At 43.2% G+C, this 19,392-nt stretch overlaps 1 protein-coding gene across 8 annotated transcripts in view; it reads right to left on the bottom strand.

Moving 5' to 3' along the window:
• Positions 1 to 4,449: 4,449 nt before the first annotated feature.
• Positions 4,450 to 19,392, bottom strand: part of Fam20b (FAM20B glycosaminoglycan xylosylkinase) — a 40,149-nt gene continuing 25,206 nt past the window's right edge. For all 8 annotated transcript variants that reach the window (XM_027417300.2, XM_027417298.2, XM_027417305.2 and 5 more), the window contains 4 exons: positions 15,645 to 15,816; positions 12,872 to 13,063; positions 11,536 to 11,595; positions 4,450 to 7,469 (listed from right to left, as the gene is read on the bottom strand). In XM_027417300.2, the coding sequence (XP_027273101.1) occupies positions 7,238 to 7,469; positions 11,536 to 11,595; positions 12,872 to 13,063; positions 15,645 to 15,816 (656 nt within the window). In that variant the 3' untranslated portion in view covers positions 4,450 to 7,237. The remainder of the gene's footprint in view (positions 7,470 to 11,535; positions 11,596 to 12,871; positions 13,064 to 15,644; positions 15,817 to 19,392) is intronic.

Here is a 19,392-nt window from a genome sequence, read left to right as displayed (position 1 = left end):
GTCCACTCATAACTATGAGGCTGATCAGATGTGCATGGTGATGCATGCCTTTAATCCCAATACCCAGAGGCAGAGCTCTGTGAGTTCAAGCCCATCCTGATATACATACTCAGCCATCTAGGGCTACATACAAAACATTAAATACCCAGATTTGGTCCCCAGCTTAGTATCATGGGGAGGTGGTGGAAATCAGTCAGAGATGAACCCTAGTAGAGGTCTTTGGGTTACTGGGTGGGTGGGGGTATGTTCTTGTAAGAGAATTGTGGGTGAGCTATTTTGCTCTACCTACTGCTCCTGCAGATGCCAGCTGCCCATCTTCTCCAGAGGCCTGTGAGTAGTGAACTGGAACCTTCAAGGCTATGAACCAAATAAACCTTTTCCTTGATAACGCTCTCTGGTATTTGCCACAGTGGCAGGAAACTAGCATACACCTTTATGCAAACATTAACTCATTCAATAAACATTGTCAGTCTGCATATGGATTAATCTGACCGAGCCCTGTTCTCTATTTGTACAACATGGGTGTTACCTTATTACTGGTCCATACCCTGACGGCTCCACCCGTCAGGGATGCTGTGAAGAGCAGTCAAATGAATGCTTCATATTCAGTACATGGTTATTTTTATTTCGTTGTGTAGCAAGGGTGTGCATTTATGTGGAATGTGTAAAACAGCATCCCAGAAGAGACTTGGGTCACTCTAGTTACACTAGTGTTTACTGGAAAATTGTAGTGTAGACTAGGGCTAGTATGAAGGTAGAGTGCCTGCTTATGTACTAAATTCAACAACAACAACAATAACCAAAAAACCAACCAAACAAACAAACAAAACCTAAAGTTTGTCAGAACAGCACAAGTTTTAAGTCTATGGGGTATTTGTCTCAGCTTTGCAATTTTTGGGTCTTGCTAGTAATCTGAGATGCTTTGGTTAAGATTTAGCATTTCACTGCAGAGAAAGTAACTGGAAACTCCTTAGACTAACTTGATTTCAAGACATTCCTTTGAAAAACACTTGAGGTAAGAATTTCATCAAGAAGTCGGCCCCACACTGAAACAACAAATCCAAACATTAGTGTTTGTATGTCTTTAACTATTTCTGTAAATTCGTCATATTCCACTCTCAGGGATTGGAGCTAGGGGTTGTGCACGCCAGGAGAGCTCATGGGTGACGGGGACATCTAGAGGCTATAGTAGGAACTTCAGGAAGCTTTGAGTGCTCGGCATTACTCAAGCAAGACTGCATGCAGTGTGGGACCCTGCCACACCAAATCCAGTAGATTCTGTGTGACAAGTTCCACAGACTGAGGTGATAACTTCAGAAGGAGGAGGTCTCCTGGAAATGGTTGTAGAACTCTCAGCTGGGGAAAAATATTGGGCTGTGATTCTCATGGCAATTTCTGTTCTTCTATTCCTTTTTTTTTTTTTTTTTTTTCACAACGAAATGTTCCTAAAAGCCTATGCTGACATTTTAAACAAAAGAAATAGATAAGAAACCGTCCCCTGGGGCTGGAGAGATGGCTCAGAGGTTAAGAGCACTGACTGCTCTTCCAGAGGTCCTGAGTTCAATTCCTAGCAACCACATGGTGGCTCACAACCATCTGTAATGAGATCTGGTGCCCTCTTCTGGTGTGCAGATATACATGGAAGCAGAATGTTGTATACATAATAAAATCTTTATTAAAAAAAAAAAAAAGAAACCATCCCCTGAGATGGGGTCACTAGCCATGACCTCATCTCAGGAAAAACCAGAGCTTTCCAAATTATTCATGTCATTCATATAAGTACAAAAAGTAAAAACTTTCCCAACAATAAAATTTCATATGGCTGTACATGTGTCATCGAAAGTGGACTTAAGTGACTGGTAATGAAAGCTTTTAATAAGAAAGAGTTAAAGTAGCTCAATACCTCAAAAACTCATAAGAACTAGGTAATAGATGTTAAACAATAACTGGCCATAAAATATACTATTTTGATTTAAGAAATATGTGCTTAGCCTTGGATGATCCTATGTTAGTCAAGGACGGCCTTATGTTTTGACTAATCAAGGACAAATTTTATGTTTTGATTAACCCTGGATGATTCTGTTTTGTATTTCTGCATCACTGTGTCAAGTAACAATAATGCCATATGTTTGGGTTTAACAAAAACATCCCCTGAGAAAATATCTCTATTAAAAAAACCTTGTTTGAGAACTACAAAAGACACTCAGATTCAAACTGCCTCTGTGTTTGTTTCTGTTTGTCACCGCCGAATCCTTACCCACCTATTCTTCGAGGACCCTCATCCCAGGGACTCCCATACCCGGCTGGGGTGGTCTGTGGCAGGACCTCAGGCCTGTGAGTCAACATATGTGTGTGGCAGAGAAAATGGACCTCACTTTTCTTTTTTAAAAGGAGTTATTTATTATGTGTACGTACAGCATTCTGCCTCCTTGTATCCCTGCATACCAGAAGAGGGCACCAGATCTCATTATAGATGGCTGTGAGCCACCATGTGGTTGCTGGGACTTGAATTCAGGACCTCTGGAAGAGCAGGCAGAGCTCTTAACCTCTGAGCCACCTTTCCAGCTCTGAACCTCACTTTTGAAAAGCCACTTCCCACCCCGCTGAAGGTAGCCAGGACCATCTCTCTTGAAAACAATCTCTGGGGACAACACAAGCCTCTTATCTCCAAATAAATAAATTTGGTAAACAGACCCTGAAACCACCAGGATGAATGTGTCCTAGTTCACCTGGTAAAGGTTCAACCTCCGTGGCCTAGGGCACTTGTGGGATCCCTGTGCTCTGTGACTGTTCTTTCAAGAGAGGGTACACTCAACACAATGACCTCAGGCAGGGGACAGAAGTGCAGGCCCTGGTGGTCCTGAATCTTGAGTTCACAGCTCCCCAATTCTGGAGTCATGGAGCTTTTATTCCATCATTGTTGAGAGGAACTGTATTAAAGGGTGTCAGCAGGAAGGGTGAGAACTCCTGTTCTAGAGGCTTCTTACATGAAGGGCCAGTCACATCTGGGTGGCATGTTGCATTGCTCAGGACACAGATGCATACTGGGGTTTATACTGCCCCCCCCCCCCCCGCGCCGCCTGCTCTAAGAAATGAAAGCCATACGTGTGCTGAGGAGTGAAGGGGTCCTCCTGTGGCGTGTGCAGGAAGATCTATGTGACCATTTGAATGAGAACTGTCCCTCAGTCTTGGGCATTCAAATACTTGGTCTGCAATTGATGGTGACGTTTGGGAGGTTTGGGAGCTATGGCCTTGTGACCGGAGGAAGGAGTTAAGAGTTAAAGACCTGTCATACAGTGGTGGCCCCTGGCTTTAATCCCAGCACTTGGGAGGCAGAGGTAGGTGGTCCTGAGTTCAAGGCCAGCCTGGTCTAGAGAGAGTTCCAGAGTGGCCATTGCTACACAGAGAAACTCTGTCTTAAAAAAAGAAGAGTTTAGCCGGGTGGTGGTGCACCTTTAATCCCAGTGCTTGGGAGGCAGAGGCAGGCGGATATCTGTGAGTTCAAGGCCAGTCTGGTCTACTGAGTGTCTTTCAGGACAGGCTCCAAAGCTGTACAGAGAAACCCTGTCTCGAAAAACCAAAAAGAAAAAAAAAAGAAAGTTTAAGACTCCTATCATTTCAAATTTGCTCTGCTTCATGCTTGTGGTTGAAGGGGTGAGCCCACAGCTTCTGCTCCAGCCACCATTCCTGCCACCTCTACCTCTCCACCATGGGCCCTTATCTGATAACTTGTTGCCTTGGTCATGGTGTTCTAATCACAACAATACAACGTGATACGTCAGGGAGGAACACACACCAGTCTTGGCCTGCTCTCCATTGTGATGGACAAATACAAAGACAAGAGCTGGCAGCAAACCAAGAGGAAATCTAAGCTGCTTGTCTGGTGGAGGGTTTATTTACTTTTAATTTATTATGTATACAGTGTTCTGCCTGCACATATGCCTGCAAGCCAGAAGAGGGCACCAGATCTCATTACAAATGGTTGTGAGCCACCATGTGGTTGCTGGGAATTGAACTCAGGACCTCTGGAAGAGCAGACAGTGCTCTTAACCACTGAGCCATCACTCTAGCCCTTGGCTGAGGGTTTAAGATACTGGATTTCCATTTCAAAAATGAAAATTCTGAGTATCCTAAGAATTCTAATCAGGGGAATTTGTTTCTGCTAAGTCCTACTTAGGATTCATAGTTCTTCATCTCACAAGAAGCTTCGAGAAAGGAGCTAACTATTAAACATCCAGGACACCCTGAAGATTATGACAACTTTGAAGTCCGCTACAGCTGACTGTGTGGGCCTAAGTCTGTGGCGCTCACTCACTGGAAGCAATCCCTATGGAAGTTTAAGTAGAGGCAAAGGATGTAATGTTTTGTTCCTTAAAAACAGGTAGGAAAATGGAATAGGAAGCACTGGGGAGAAAAAAAAAGTATTAACAGGAAAACATGATACAATAATATATATTAAAATCTTTATTATTTCTTTTTCAGAATTGAAACCCATAGAACACATTAGAAATTTGTTTGGTGTCTTACCAAGTACAACCTCTGTCTGTACAACAGCTCCAAGAGGAAATCCCAGGCAGATCAAACAAGAGGGCAGTGATGCCTACACCACCCTTTAGACAAATAAATTAATCTCCCAGTAAGTTATTCCCAGCCTCCCCCAATAGTTTGAGGATCACTGTAGGTCCTAAAAACGCGTGACAGTGCAGTACCCAGTCCCCATTCACCACCCAGCCTAGAGAGATACAGGGGAGAAAAGCCAGCCTCCCCCATGGAGCAAGTTTCACAGTCAGGTCACCTGGCTCAGCAGACTGCTCAGGAGATGCTTGGTGAACGTGCTAACCTTTACTGGCCAAGTCCTTTCTCAGTGTCAGTCAGTATTTCCTTGTGTCAAAGGAAATCTATGTTCCTTGGCAGAATACAACACGGCCATACTGACCCAAAAAGCCCTGTACCCACCATCCTGAAAGCCAGATCAGAGGCACAAGGGAGCTTGCTGACCGAAGCTGTCTTATGGTCACAAGAGAAGGTCAATTGCTGGTCAAAGAGACCAAGTGAGGAATGAGAAGGGAGGCTGAAGGGTGTGGTCATGGAGATGCAGAGCCAAGGTGTGAGTGTTTCAAAGAAAACACAAATTCTTTGGATGGCAATTCTGTCACCAGCACTGGGAAAAAAAGAAAAGCTGCCAGGATTCACTTTGCTAAAATAATCTGTAATAAATGTAGTCAAATCCTTCCATTTTCTTCTTAAAATTTAGTCTTGACACTTTAACCCTGAGTGCAAACAGGGAGACATACCTTAAAAATACCACCCATCTTCAGCAAATTAGAGCCCATTGTTTTAAAAGGAATTTATAGCACAGTGCAGCCTGAGACTAAGGAACAGTTTGAGAATAAAAATTCTATACCTAAATTTCTCATTTCAACTTCAGAATACATATATTTAAGAAGTGGGAGCAAATGAGGAAACTGCAATAGGTTCCAGTTTCTTGGTTTTGTAGTAAATATGTCCATGTATTCAGTGTTCAGTTGGCAAATGTAATTTAGAGCAGACCTAGCTCCCTCTGGTGGCTTGATTATAACAGCCCTAACTCTCATAAATGACCTGGAAAGAGGCCAGAGTTACAACACTTTTTAAAAACGTGCCTCTCCTTTTTTCTCCAACACAACTTTTGTGTCTATAAATTTGGAGCTAGAAGCTTATGGCCGCCTCCCTGCCCTGCCAACCTTGCCAAGTGTGAGAAACCTGAGGGCTTAAACTCAGAAGGTAGTTGCTCAATCCAGGCTCCATGGCTGGCACTAAATGTCAAGCATGGCACTGAAAGGCTGGTCTTGACAGAAGTCCAGAACTGGACAAGAGGCAGAGGGAACACACAGCTCCGTGTGTGGACACCGTCCCGAGCCCTGTAATTTACCACCAGCTGCTTCCATGTCAAGTGACTTTGCCAGAACACACAACTAAGCCTAAACTTGACAATGCTGCAAGGAGATGAATTCTACTAACTACACCATGGGTTCAAAACTCCAATATGAACCAAAATATTAAGGCTCTTCATGGTAGTCTCAGTTTCAAGGCTCAGAAGGCTTAAAATCTTTTTCTCTGCTACCTGCAGGGCCTACATCACAAGCTCAGTCCAGCAACCAGCAGGACGCTTTCTAATAAGAAGGCACAAACAAGGCCATTAACCTCATGACAGCAGCATCGCTGATTAAATGCCTTACACCTTAGAAGAGAAACGAGAGGTGAGTATGGTTGCTCATACTAATAATCCTAGCATGTGGAAGGCTGAGGCAGGAGGATTGCTGCCAGTTCAAAGCTAGCCTGATTATATACTAAATTCCAGACCAGCATGGGCTAGAGTAAGAGCCTATAGTCTACCTCAAAATAAACAATACCAACAAGGTGTGTGTGTGTGTGTGGGGAAGGTGAGGATGACAGAGATCACAGGTACCAAACTTGTATTATTTCAGCTTGTTTTGCTACTTAGAGGGTAAGTCAGTGCCTGGCAGGGAGTATGCTTGGGTTGTAATCCTATTTCCTCTGTAGACAGTTTTGGTTTATTTGAACAGGACTAGAGGGTGAGTGTTTGCTTTGGACACATTTAAGAACCTAAACACAGGGGAAGCTGATTTTCACTAAGGCAATCATCCTCCTGGTTCTACAGAGTGAGTCCCTCCCTCTTCTCTTCCCTGAGATGTCAAATCCATAGCACTCAATAGCTACGAGCCCCAACACCTTCCTGACCTGACCTTCCCTTCCTCCATCTACCTTAAAATGGGTCTCCTCCAGCAGCCTGTGCTCTTTTGTCTGATGCCACTCTGGAGGAGCAGGACATTTTATAATCTGACTAGTTCTGCCTTTGTTTGTTGTTTGTTTTTAAAGACACAAGGGACTGCAAAGTCAATCTACAGAATCTATGGGTGTGGAGAAAAGATGGCATGCTCCACCCCAGACACAAACTCTGGAACCAAACTGCTTAGCCAGTGTCACACCTGTTTGTCCTTTTTGTGGGAATAAGACTGACCAGAGATGGAGCCTGCTGCCTGAATAGGCCACTGCTGTGGATGCCAGGTGACTCCACAGACAAGCTCCCATGCCGACACTGCAGTAAACACCAAGCACTCCCAGCACCACCAATACCCGCTGCTGGCCACTTCCAGGCCATCACATGCCACTTGGAATTGATTGTGCTGTTTCTCTATCTTCGTATAAACCAGTTCCACCTGTTTCACGTTGAGAGTTACAAGTGGGAGAGCGGCATCCTGTCTTCCACCAGCACAGTGTCCATCCCAAACTGGTCAGTACACTGCTTGACAGTGGCAAGGACATTCAGAAGCCGCTGGTCCACAGTGTCCAAGTGTGGATCAGAGAGCACAGGGGAGATGGGGTCATGGGCCATGGCAGATTTTAAGGCAGACTTTAGCACTCCATTCTTTAGGTAGTTCAGTCTATTCCAGGTTGAAACCCGAATGCTGAAAGAAAAAGTTTTAAAAGAAGTTACATAACATCTTTCTATCAAATTCTGTATAAAGCTTGGATAGCAGAAAAGTTTTTTTAAAAATTGTGTAAAATATTTCAACTAAAAGAAAAAAAATCACTTCTATTTCAGACTTACCTCTTTATTAAAAGTAAGCTGCACTGCCATGTTGTAAATTTTGGGGAGTAATTAGAAATATCTACAAAAGCTGGGCAGTTTAGGAGGCAGAGGAAGGCAGAGCTCTGTGAGTTCAAGGCCAGCCTGGTCTACAGAGTGAGTTCTAGGACAGCCAGGGCTGTTACACAGAGAAATCTGGTCTCAACAAACAAACAAACAAACAAACAAAGGAGATATATACAAAGATTTATACATATTCATTGCAGTAAGAGGAAAACTGAACCAATCTAAATGTCTAACAAGCAAGAAATACTTCAAATTATGGCCAATCCACTAGGGAAATATCATGCAGCCATTAAAAAGGTTTGAAAACCGAGTGGCATGGGGAAATGTCCATGATAATTATGTTAGAGTTGAGAAAATTGGAGAGGAAAACTTCTATTCCACATCTGTAGGGAAACTAACGTGTATGATTAGAGCAACGGAACTGCAGGGTTAGAATGTAGAATGAAGTTCACTGTGTTAACAGGAACTATCCTCAGATGCTCAATTTCTGAATTTTAAAAATTCAACCATTAATAATAGAAAAATATTTACTCTAAGAATGAGTATATATATATACTTCATATATATATATATGAAGACAGATCTCTGTGAGTTCAAGTCCAGGCTGGTCTACAGGGCAGGTTCCAGTACAGCCAGGGATACACACAGAAACCCTGTCTCAAAACCCCACCCACTACCACTGGAAAAAAAAACAAAAACAAAAACAAAAACAAAAAACAAAAAAACTACTTTCTTGGAGATGGAAGTGGCTCAGCAATTAAGAGCATTTATTGCTCTTGGAGAGGGAGGACCCATGTTCAGTTTCCATGTTCAGTTTTCTGAGCTGTGCACAGTGGCCTGTAACTCAAGCTTCAGGGGAACCAATGTTTTCTTCTGGCTGCTGCAGGCACTGCATTCAGGAACACATAGTACCACAGACAGACACAAAGACAGACGCACAGACATAATTCCCTAAGTTATTTCACTAATTGCTATGGTTTAGGTATTTATCCCCAGTAACACTCATGTGAGAAAGCAGTTGCCACTGGAACAGTATTCTAAAGATTCAACCAGTTCATGTGGGCAGAGGTGATGCTGATGCTGCCCTCTGCAATTCCATCTCTTGTCAAGGAGTAACACAGTAAGAACTCTTTCAGGGGCTGGAGAGATGGCTCAGAGGTTAAGAGCATTGGATGCTCTTTCAGAGATCCTGAGTTCAATTCCCAGCAACCACATGGTGGCTCACAGCCATCCGTTATGAGATCTGGTGCCCTCTTCTGGTGTGCAGATATACATTGAAGCAGAATGTTGTATACATAATAAATAAATAAAATCTTTTTTTTTTTTTTTTTTTTAAAGAGCTCTTTCAGGGTGCCAGGGTTTTGATATTAGGTGACCAGAGTATCATCCCTGGAGACCATTTAAGGCGGATGGAAGGAGTCAAGTGCCTAAACTGTCCTCTGACCTCCACTCATACACTGGTACACAAGCCCATGCCTACACACAATGCATACAAACACACATAATAAAAATAAAATAAAATACATTTAAAGGAAATGCCTTGGTTTGTGACTTTCTGTTATAGCAGAATGAAATAGAATAAGTGACCAAAGAGAAGTGATTTATCTCAAGATAAGTTCTTACCTCTCTGTGGACACAGGAGAGGTAACTAGGCAGAATGTGGACACAGGAGAGGTAAGCAGGCATGCATACGTGTCTTACTTTGAGAGAAGTAGACTCTTTTGCAGCTACTTAAAGTAAGGAAGATGAGTCTTTGTACAAAGCACAGAAGAGATGGACTACATGCACTGGACAGCATTGTGACTCTGAACTCTACTGTAGATGCACAGGCATCAGAGCTTCTCCAGGGTAACAGAGCTGCTACTTGATTGACCCACACCAACTTCACACTCCAGTATTTGCTTCTCATATTCTCAATAGTGTCTCCTCATAAACCAGAAGAGGGACAGTGCAGCAGGAAGGGGCTCTCTCAGTGCCTCTGGCTATTGTAGGGTAAGTAGTTTAGTGGTACAGGAAGGAGGTCTCCAACAAAGCTCTGCCTCAGCTGTATTCTCAGAAGATGCAAACCCATGAAGCTGCAGCCTCATCTGATCACTTCCCTGAGGTCCCTTTTTCAGACAGGGTCTCATGTAGTCCAGAAGACTGGATTTGCTAAACAGCTCAAAACGATACTTCTCCTACTCCCCCCACCTCCCCTCCCACCCCTAAGCGCTGGGATGACAGCACTGAGGCTTTCCTGACATAGGGACCAGTATGGCATCACCAATCTGATTCACTCTGTGGGCCTATAAATGTGTCCTGAAGGTGGCTCAGAGGCTTCCCAGAGTCATCTCTTCCTCTGCAGATCATGACATCAGCTGCTGACTGCCTGTATCCCACCTGCTCTCAGCTTTCCACATTAGTAAGGAGAATGAGGGCGGCCCAGGTACATATGACTTTCTAAAGAACTCAGTTTCCTACTGAGAAAGAAAAGGCTGAGCACAGTGGCACAGACTTGTATATAATCCCAGTACTTGGGAGACTGAGGCAAGGATTCTGGGATTCTGAGGGCAGTGTGAAAGAAAATAAGGAAGGACCAGGGGGAAGAGCTAGGGAAGGAGGGGAATGACAGGAAAGGGTGGAGACAGTTGGGCTGAAGAGCTGAGTCTGTAAAGTGGTCTGCAACCATAAGGACTTGAGTGTGACCCCTATGATTCATGTAGAGCAGTACATACTTGTAAACACAGAGTCAGGGAAATGGAGACACAAGGACCCCCAGGGCTTAATGGCAAGCCAGGTAAGTTCCAGGGCAATAAAAGACCTTTTCTTAAAAAAAAAAAAAAAAAAAAAAAAAAAGGGTGTGCTGTTCCTGAGGATGACACCAAGACTGTCCTCAAACCTACACACATATATGCACACATATGCCTATGTTCACACATACAATAGCAGAAGTGTGTGTGTGTATGTGTGTGTGTGTGTGTGTGTGTGTGTGTGCGCGCGCGCATGTGGTGGGGGACACTGGTGTATACTTCAGTGGTAAAGTACTTGCTTAGCAGGCACAAGATTCTGAATTTAGTTCCAGCACTGGAAAAACACAGACAGACAGATAAGACAAGTGAAAAGACAGAAAGAAGGCAAAGTCACAGGGGCTGTTTCTGGGATGACTAGCACTAGGGTGTTCCCAGACCTGCTTTCTGCAGCCAGTGAGGCAAATCCTGCTGGTTCTTGATATGCAAACTTCAAAATCAGCCCAGGAGCTGGGACCTGAAGCAGGAGCTCCTAGGGCCAGGTTTTATTTCATTTTCTTGATTTACTTCTCAGTTTCTTTAATCTCTACTATATTTAAATCACTCTTTAAATACTTAGAGGAAGTTATTTTTGGATTAGATAACTTCAAACTAAGACATACAAACTCCAGGTGGGAGGGTCTGAAACAAGGTAAACCAGATGCAGCAACGAAGAATGCAGATTGTAACCGATTTAAAAAAAGCAAACCAATTTTTTTGAGATTGTCTCACTATGTAGTCCTGGCTGGCCTAGAACCCACTATGTAGTCCTGGGTAGCCTTAAACTCACAGAGATCCACCTGCTTTTGCATCTTAGGTGCTGGGGATGAAGCCCAGCTAGATTGTTTTTAGCAGGTGATAGGTATATTAAGCCAAACAGGCATGTATTACTATAGATACTACAAACTTACTGATGCAAAATTCAAAATGAATTCCGAGCTTTGGGTGACCTACCTCTGTGCTTCCCTCAGCACTGTCAGGCTTTACAGGGGTTCTGGGTTATAGAAGTAGGAAAAGCAACCCGGATGTTTTAAGGTCAAGAAAACCGATGTACTGGTACCTGAACCTGAAGGAGGTAATGCAGGCAGACACACCTGCTATGCATTAACTTACATGCAACACTGATAGAGAGGGGCAAGAATGCTTCTCTCATCCAGCGAGGGGTTCCCAAAGCTGAAAATTAAATTAAGACAGTAAATTAGGTCCAAGTGTTTGTTCCCTTCTCAGCATCAAAGCAAGAGCACATTCTGTAAAAACCCAACTGTGATCCTAGATAATTTCATGCTCCAACAGCTCAAATCATTTAAATTAAAAATAAGCCAGGCATAACTAATTAGACACAGGATCATTAACAGCCTGAACTAAAGTATCAAATAGCAAATAAACTCATGTAACAAGGACCCTTTTCCTGTCAAGATGCCGTAAGATGCTGTGGTACACACTTTGAGTTCCCAGTGCAAAGGGAGAATGCAGAAATCCTAAGCCTATACAACGTTTAAAAGGCTCTCCCTGATACTTCCTCCAAAAGCCAGGTGTATATTACTTCTGGAATCATTAAAACCTTATTCCTGTAAGCAAACCTGCTGGCAGCTTCAAACCAGAAAAACTGCCCAGGAGCTTTCAGAGGTTGAGACAGAATCAGCTCATAGCAGATATAAAAATAGCATTCCATTAGGAAAGGAATGGTGACTCTGGGAAAATGATCACCCTCTCATTCTTTTTGTTTCTGTGTAGTCCTGGCTGTTCTAGAACTTGCTCTGTAGACCAGGCTGGCCTCAAACTTACAGAGATCTGCCTGCCTCTGCCCAAGTGCTGGAGTTAAAGGCCTGTACTACCACCACCCGGGCCCTTCCATTCTTTTCCTAAAACTTCCTTTAATGACTGGAGAATCTACTAGCCCTGACGACAGTGCAGGCAAAGCAGCTGCTATCCTTTGAATATTTTTGCTGCCCCCAAGTTCTTGTTGCAACTTAATCCCCAGTGCAAGGCTGTAAGAGGTGAGGCCTTTGGGAGATTCAGTTCAGGATATTTGGATCCCAAGCCCTCCCACCCCAGTCACCAGGCTCATCTGCTAAGGTATTAACTGCCAGCCTGCAGCACTATGAGATGTGAAGAAGTCTTCAGGAGCTGGGGCCCAGTGTCACATTACTGGTGTACATTTTTGATGAAGATTTGGGGATCCTGGCCTTTTTTTTTTTTTGGTTCTCTGGTTCCCAGATGCCACAAGGCTGGCATCTTTGCTCTGAATGTGCTCCCAGCAATGATGATTCTGCCTCATCACAGGCCCAAAAGCAATGAAGTCAATAAACCCCTGAAACCATGAACTGAAATAAGCATTTCATTCCTGTAAGTTGATTTATGGAGTGTTTGTGTCTGGAAGCTGAGCAGCACAGTGTCCTAGAGAATTCCCCTCTTTCACACAGACACCGACAAGACAGTCCTGCTGTACCTTTTGGCATTATCAAGAAGGATAAGCATGCTAGCGCCTTCATCATCTTGAAAGCTTTCATAGTGATGGCGGTCGGCATTGCCAATCAAGTAATCAAAGACAGCAGTGTCAATGATGTCCAACAGGCGTGGGCCTGAGTCATAGGGGGACGTTTTCTTCACAGCATCACAGTAGCTCTCATCATATTCCCACCTGGAGGCAAGAGCATCATAAGGGTTACTGGGTACCAGCTACACCTGTCTGTAGAGTTTAGTTCCTAAGAGTCCTACAGAAGCCATGTGGTAACAGTCTGGTTGCTAGCTGTGATGTTATTAGGTAGAAAACTGAGAGCAAGCCTAGGAGGAGGATATGGCTACCCTGGCCTTCCTTCCCTTACCTGCTTCCTAGCCACCACAAAGAGAGTAACTTTCTCCTCCACAGCATATGTGTGTTGCCTCGATACCATGCTACCATAAGCTTCAAAGCTGCAGAGTAGAGCAAGCTGGCTGAAACTGCAGAAGCTGTGAGCCAAAAGAACTTTTCTTCTTTTAAACCACTAGGCATTTTGTCAGTGACAGAAAGCTAATGAAGAAAATTGGTACCAAGATAGAGTCATTGTTGTGACGATCTCTGACAGCAAGATTCAAAGACCTTTGGAATTGGTTTGCATAATTAGAAAAGTTTAGAGAAGCAAGCTAAGCAAAGCAGAGAATGCTGGAAGCACACATTCCTGGGAGGTTTTGGTAGGGGTAAGAGGCTGGCAGGAATACAGGCAGTCAAGGCTGGGCTGAAAGGTTTGGGATGGAACAGGGACTCTACTGGAAGTAGACTGGAGGCTTATCATGTTGCATTCTGAAGGAAATCTGTATATGTTTTGTACATATCCTGAGACTTTGTAGAATGGCTTATACGGTAGAGGCAATCTCAAGGCAGCAGTATAGGAATTACTGGCTGCTTTTAGCCATATTTACTGAGAGAAGTAGAAGCAATAGTTAGACCAGAAAAGAAACACATACAAAGTTCAAGCCAGAAGGGGTATAGTTGCTGAAAAGACTAGTACCATTTTGTCTGTTTGTTTGTTTGTTTTTTTCAAGACAGGGTTTCCCTATGGGTTTGGAGGCTGTTCTGGAACTAGCTCTTGTAGACCAGACTGGTCTCGAACACACAGAGATCCGCCTGAGTGCTGGTATTAAAGGTGTTTGCCACCACCGCCTGGCTGACTAGTACCATTTTAAAAAGCCCAGTGTACACTAGGAAAGGTAGTTTGAAGCAACTCAGGAAAATACAAGATCCTGCTCATCCCAAGCTAAACCTCTGTGTTCAGCCATCAAGACACTGAAGATGCCACTGTGGTCCAAAAAGGGCCTGGATAAACTCAAGACACTTCCAGACCTTGACATCATCCTATTGATACTAGTGTTGCAGGCATACAAAACATAAGAATTGTGGAACCACTTCCACTGGGATTTTAAAGAGCTCTTAGGAGGTTGGAATTCCTGCAAATAGTCTAAGAGTATGATGCATGAAGCCGTGAGAGTCAAGACAATGCTATGGCACATCTCTATCTCTATCTATCTATCTATCTATCTATCTATCTATCTATCTATCTATCTATCTATCTATCATGTTTTTCGAGACAGGGTTTCTCTGTAGCTTTGGAGGCTGTCCTAGAACTAGCTCTTGTGGACCAGGCTGGCCTTGAACTCACAGAGATCTGACTGCATCTTCCTCCCAAGTGCTGGGATTAAAGGTGTGCACCACCACCACCCTGCCACTATGGTTTATATATATATATTGTTTTTTGTTGTTTTTTTTTAATCATGTATACAGTGTTCTGCCTACATGTATGCCTGCAAGCCAGAAGAGGGCACCAGATCTCATTACAGATGGCTGTGAGCCACCATGTGGTTGCTGGGAATTGAACTCAGGACCTCTGGAAGAGCAGACAGTGCTCTTAACCACTGAGCCATCTCTCCAGCCCTATGGCTTATATTTAAAAACAAAATATTTACTCTCTCTCTCTCTCTCTCTCTCTCTCTCTCTCTCTCTCTCTCTCTCTCTCTCTCTCTCTCTCTCTCTCTGTGTGTGTGTGTGTGTGTGTGTGTGTGTGTAAAAGGACCACATGCATACATACAATTGCTGGTGGAGACCAGAGAAGGCTCTTTGATTCCTGAAGTTGAAGTTACAGGTGGTCAAGAGCCCCAAATTGAGAGCTGGAAATCAGATTCAGGTCCTCTGCATGGTAAGCTAGTGCTCCTGAACCCCTGAGCTACCTCTCCAGGCCCCCATGGTTTATATTTTAAACGTTCCCTAAAGATCATGTTCTAAAACCCTAGTTCAGCCTGTGGAGCCATCAGGAGCTACTGGACCTTTAAGTGTGATGGTTAAGTCACAGGGAACATGCCTTGAAGAGAAAATGGGGATGCTGCAGGGAGTCCCTGCCTAATGGGCTTGCTCCTGCCTTGCTTTCTGGAAGCAATGACATTAGCAGCTCTTCCGCCACCACATGCTTCTGCAGTGATGTACTGTGCCACCAGGAGCCCAAAGCAATGTAGCCGAATGATTATGGACTGAACTTCTCAAACTGTGAGCCAAAGTTAATCTTTCCTCTTTCTAGTGGTAGAAAGATGGCTGACACATTGGTACTGCTAAAAACAGGGACAGGACCTACCTAGCAGGTTTGCCCATAATCCACAATTGTTTTCACTCTTGGGCAGATGGCTGGCTCCTATTCAGGAAGGCCAACTGGCATGGTACAGCCAAGAATTAAGTCATGGCTCACAGGAGCATTTACCTGGCCAATTTGCCTTCTCGGTACGTCCTGCCCCAGGGGTGTCGATGTTTCTGCAGGGGCCACACATCTGGAAGCCAAAGTGTGATGGATCCTTCCATCATGTCTCCATCAGCACACGCTGGCTCTGTCTCTCGGCAGTAATAACACTTCCCATAGAAACACGTATTGTTCCCTGCAGGGTGGAAATGAGCCTGAATCACTTAAGGGAGAAAATTAAGAACCCAAATTCTCCCCCAAACAAGATCAAACAGCTAAGTAAACAGCCATCACAAAAATTAAAATCTTGATGTTACTCCATTTCACACAAGTGTTTTCCTATATAGGTAATAAAAGCAGACAGTGTAAAACAATCCCCAATGAATGAAAAGCTATATACTAGAAAGCAAATCTTCCTGTGTCTTCCTTCTACCCAGCCTCTCTCCCAGAAGTGAACTTCTGGGAGAACCATCACAGTCTTGCTTTCAACCCACAATAAACAATTAACAATGTCTTCCTGTTCTTTATCAGAGCTGAGGTTTTGGCCAGAGTACCTAGAGTAAAGAGAGTTTGTCACATATGGGGAGGCAGGAGCAGATAAGTAAATATACTGAGGATAATGGGAAGTAGATTCCTCACAGATGGAGAAGGAAAAAAAGTAAGATGGTCAGAGTAAATCCTGCCATGAATTAGAATCAGATACTGGTTTCAACACATACCCAGAGATAAAGACACAGAGTGTATGTATGTGCATTTATACATGTACCTGTGTGTATATACATGTATTTCCTATTCTGCCCATCAAGAGAACCTAGAAACAATGAGATCCAGGACTTATTCAAGCATCGGTTCTCCATCCTTCTCCCTCTTTCTTCTTATGGCAACAGGGCCTAATACGTGCAAGGCAAGAACTCTACCACTGAGCCATATACCCAGTCCTCTTTTTACTTTTTGAGGCAGGTCTTGAACTTACAAGGCCTACTTCCTCAACCCCCCACATAGCTAGAATTAGAGGCTATAACACGAGGCTCAGCTTCACATATCCTTTCCTAAAGTCCATTTTAATATGGCTTTAAAAGGGCTGAGTCCGGAAGGTACTGATGAGCTATACTGACATCACCAGCTGTAAGGAAGTGCTCAGAGAACAATGAGACCATTCTAAGGACATGAGCTGGTTTGTAGGGTTCCCAATGGCTACATCTGCGGCACTTAGAATAGCAACATAAAAAATAATAGTAAGAAATTGCAACTCAGAAAATTAAATTCAGTGAGTTCGTGATATGAATAAAGAAATGCGGGCTGGAGAGATGGCTCAGAAGTTAAGAGCACTGACTGCTCTTCCAGAGATCCTGAGTTCAATTCCCAGCAACCACATGGTGGCTCACAACCATCCTTTATGAGATCTGGTGCCCTCTTCTGGATATACATGGAAGCAGAATGTTGTATACATATTAAATAAATAAAATCTTAAAAAAAACTAATTAAATAAAATTACTTAAAAAAGAAAGAAATGCATGCAAGGAGAGTGTTTAAACAGAATTCCTACCAAGAATGATATCATGAAACAATGATAGAATTATAAATCTACCACTTTATAACTATCATAATAGCTGATTTAAACACAAATGATCAATGTGCTAAAACTGGGGAAGCAAGTTTGATAAGGAATGGAGTATTTACATAGTTCTGCCTGGGAATGTGATACTAGGTGGTAGAGCTTTTGCTTAGCATGCATAAGGCTCTGGAGTCAACCCCACCCATTACTGGGGCTGGAGAATAGAAAACAATCGGGTGTTAACATAGTTGTGGAGCACCCTTGTATAAACAACACCTCCCCAGCTCTTCGACTTTAAGTACATGCCACCACATGCTTAGGTTGGGAGATTGAGGCTTTTACATATTTAAAAAATTATTTGTTTAATTTTATTTTATGTTTATTGGTGTGAGGGTGTCAGGTCCCTTGGAACTGGAGTTACAAGACAGTTGTAATCTACCAGATGGGTAGATTACCTTGGTCCTCTGGAAGGGCAGCCAATGCTCTCAACCACTGAGCTATCTCTCCAACCCCAAGGCCTTTTACACTTTGAAGCTAATCAACAGTCCCCTCTTTTGATAGGGACGGTAGTGTACAATTTTAATCCCAGCACTCAGGAAAAACAGAGGCAGTAGGATCTCTGTGAGTTCGAGGCCACATTGGTCTATATAGGGAGTACCAAGACAGTCAGCGCTATAGAGACACCCCCCCCCCCCGGTCTCAAAAAAGAAAGAAAGAAAAGGAAAAAGAAAAAGAAAAGAAAACCAGGCAATGGGGATGGAAAGATAACTTAGTGGTTAAGAGCACTGGCTGCTCTTTCAGGGAACTCTGGTTCAATTCCCAGCACCTGCATGGCAGTTCATGACTGCCTATAACTCCAGTTCTAGGAGACTAGACTCTGAAGATACTATATCTACACATTACACAGACACACATGCAGGCAAAACACCCATCCACATAAAATAAAAATAAATCATTTTAAAAGAAAAAAAAAAAAGAAAACCAAACAAAAGACCCACTCTTTGCTCATTTTTAGGATCATTTTCACAGTTCTGTACTTCTCATGGCTTTTTAAATAGTCCTGCCTATTTCTACGCCAAAATATTTGTTAGTATTCCTAATGTAATCAAGTTAAATTTATAGTTTTTAATTTTAGTAATTATAAGCATTCTATATGTGGTACTTTCAATTGGTTGAAATAGTTTTTAAAGAAATCTTAAGGTTGCTGGGAAGTGGTGGCATATGCCTTTAGTCCTAGCAAAAAAAGAGGATATACACACACACACACACACACACACACACACACACACACACACACACACACACACAGACAGAGACAGAGAGAGATCTTAAAGTAACAGCTTTGGGTGTGTGCTGTAGTTGATTAGGTTCTGTGGAGATAGGTAGATCTTAGGCCTTGCTAGGCAGCCAGCCCAGTTGGGGATTTCCATGTCAGGGAAAGACAACAATACAAGGAAGATGTGCCTGAGAAACAGCAGCCAAGTTGCCTTCTCCATGAACACACACATGTACAAAAGACAATTAATAAAAAATACAAATGGCTCTTAAAAAAAATCAACAGACGCTACACACATGAAACAAAACCCCCAAAAGTTTCAAGATGCATTATTATTATTAATTATTATTTTATTGTTGTTTTGAGACACGGTTTCTCTGTGTAGCCCTGGCTGTCCTAGAACTCTCTCAAAACTCAGAGATCTACCTGCCTCTGCCTCCTGAGTGCTGGAATTAAAGGTGTGCACCATCACCACACAGCTCAGGATGCATTATTAATGATAGCAGGAGGCACTTTCATATATTGCCATGGGTAAGGTAAATTAGTTAAGTGTCTATGAGGGGTAATATGACCACATCCACTAAAATTCAACATGCACATGACCCAGCACTTCAATTTTTGGAAATTTCTACTCATGTGTGAAACAGCATATGTACAAAGTAAGTCTGGACAACAATAGCTGTCAACACAAAATACTGGAGCAATATGTAAGTCCAATAAGGGACTGGTTATATGAATTTAAGGTATAATAAACACTTTGTAACTAGCTGTGATGGCTAATCTTGGTCCTCGATTTGAGTACATCTGGAATCAACTAAAACCCAAATTAGGCACACCTGTGAGGGGTTTTCTTGATCAGACTCTTTGAAGCAGGAAGGTCCACTCTGAATCGGGGCCACACCTTCTGGAGGCAGTCCACATAAAAGGAATAGAAGGAAAAC

The sequence above is a fragment of the Cricetulus griseus genome, chromosome 5 (assembly GCF_003668045.3).
Source record: "Cricetulus griseus strain 17A/GY chromosome 5, alternate assembly CriGri-PICRH-1.0, whole genome shotgun sequence".
Lineage (NCBI taxonomy): Eukaryota > Metazoa > Chordata > Mammalia > Rodentia > Cricetidae > Cricetulus > Cricetulus griseus.
Note: the sequence above shows the minus strand (reverse complement) of the source record. Positions and strands in the feature narration are given on the sequence as shown.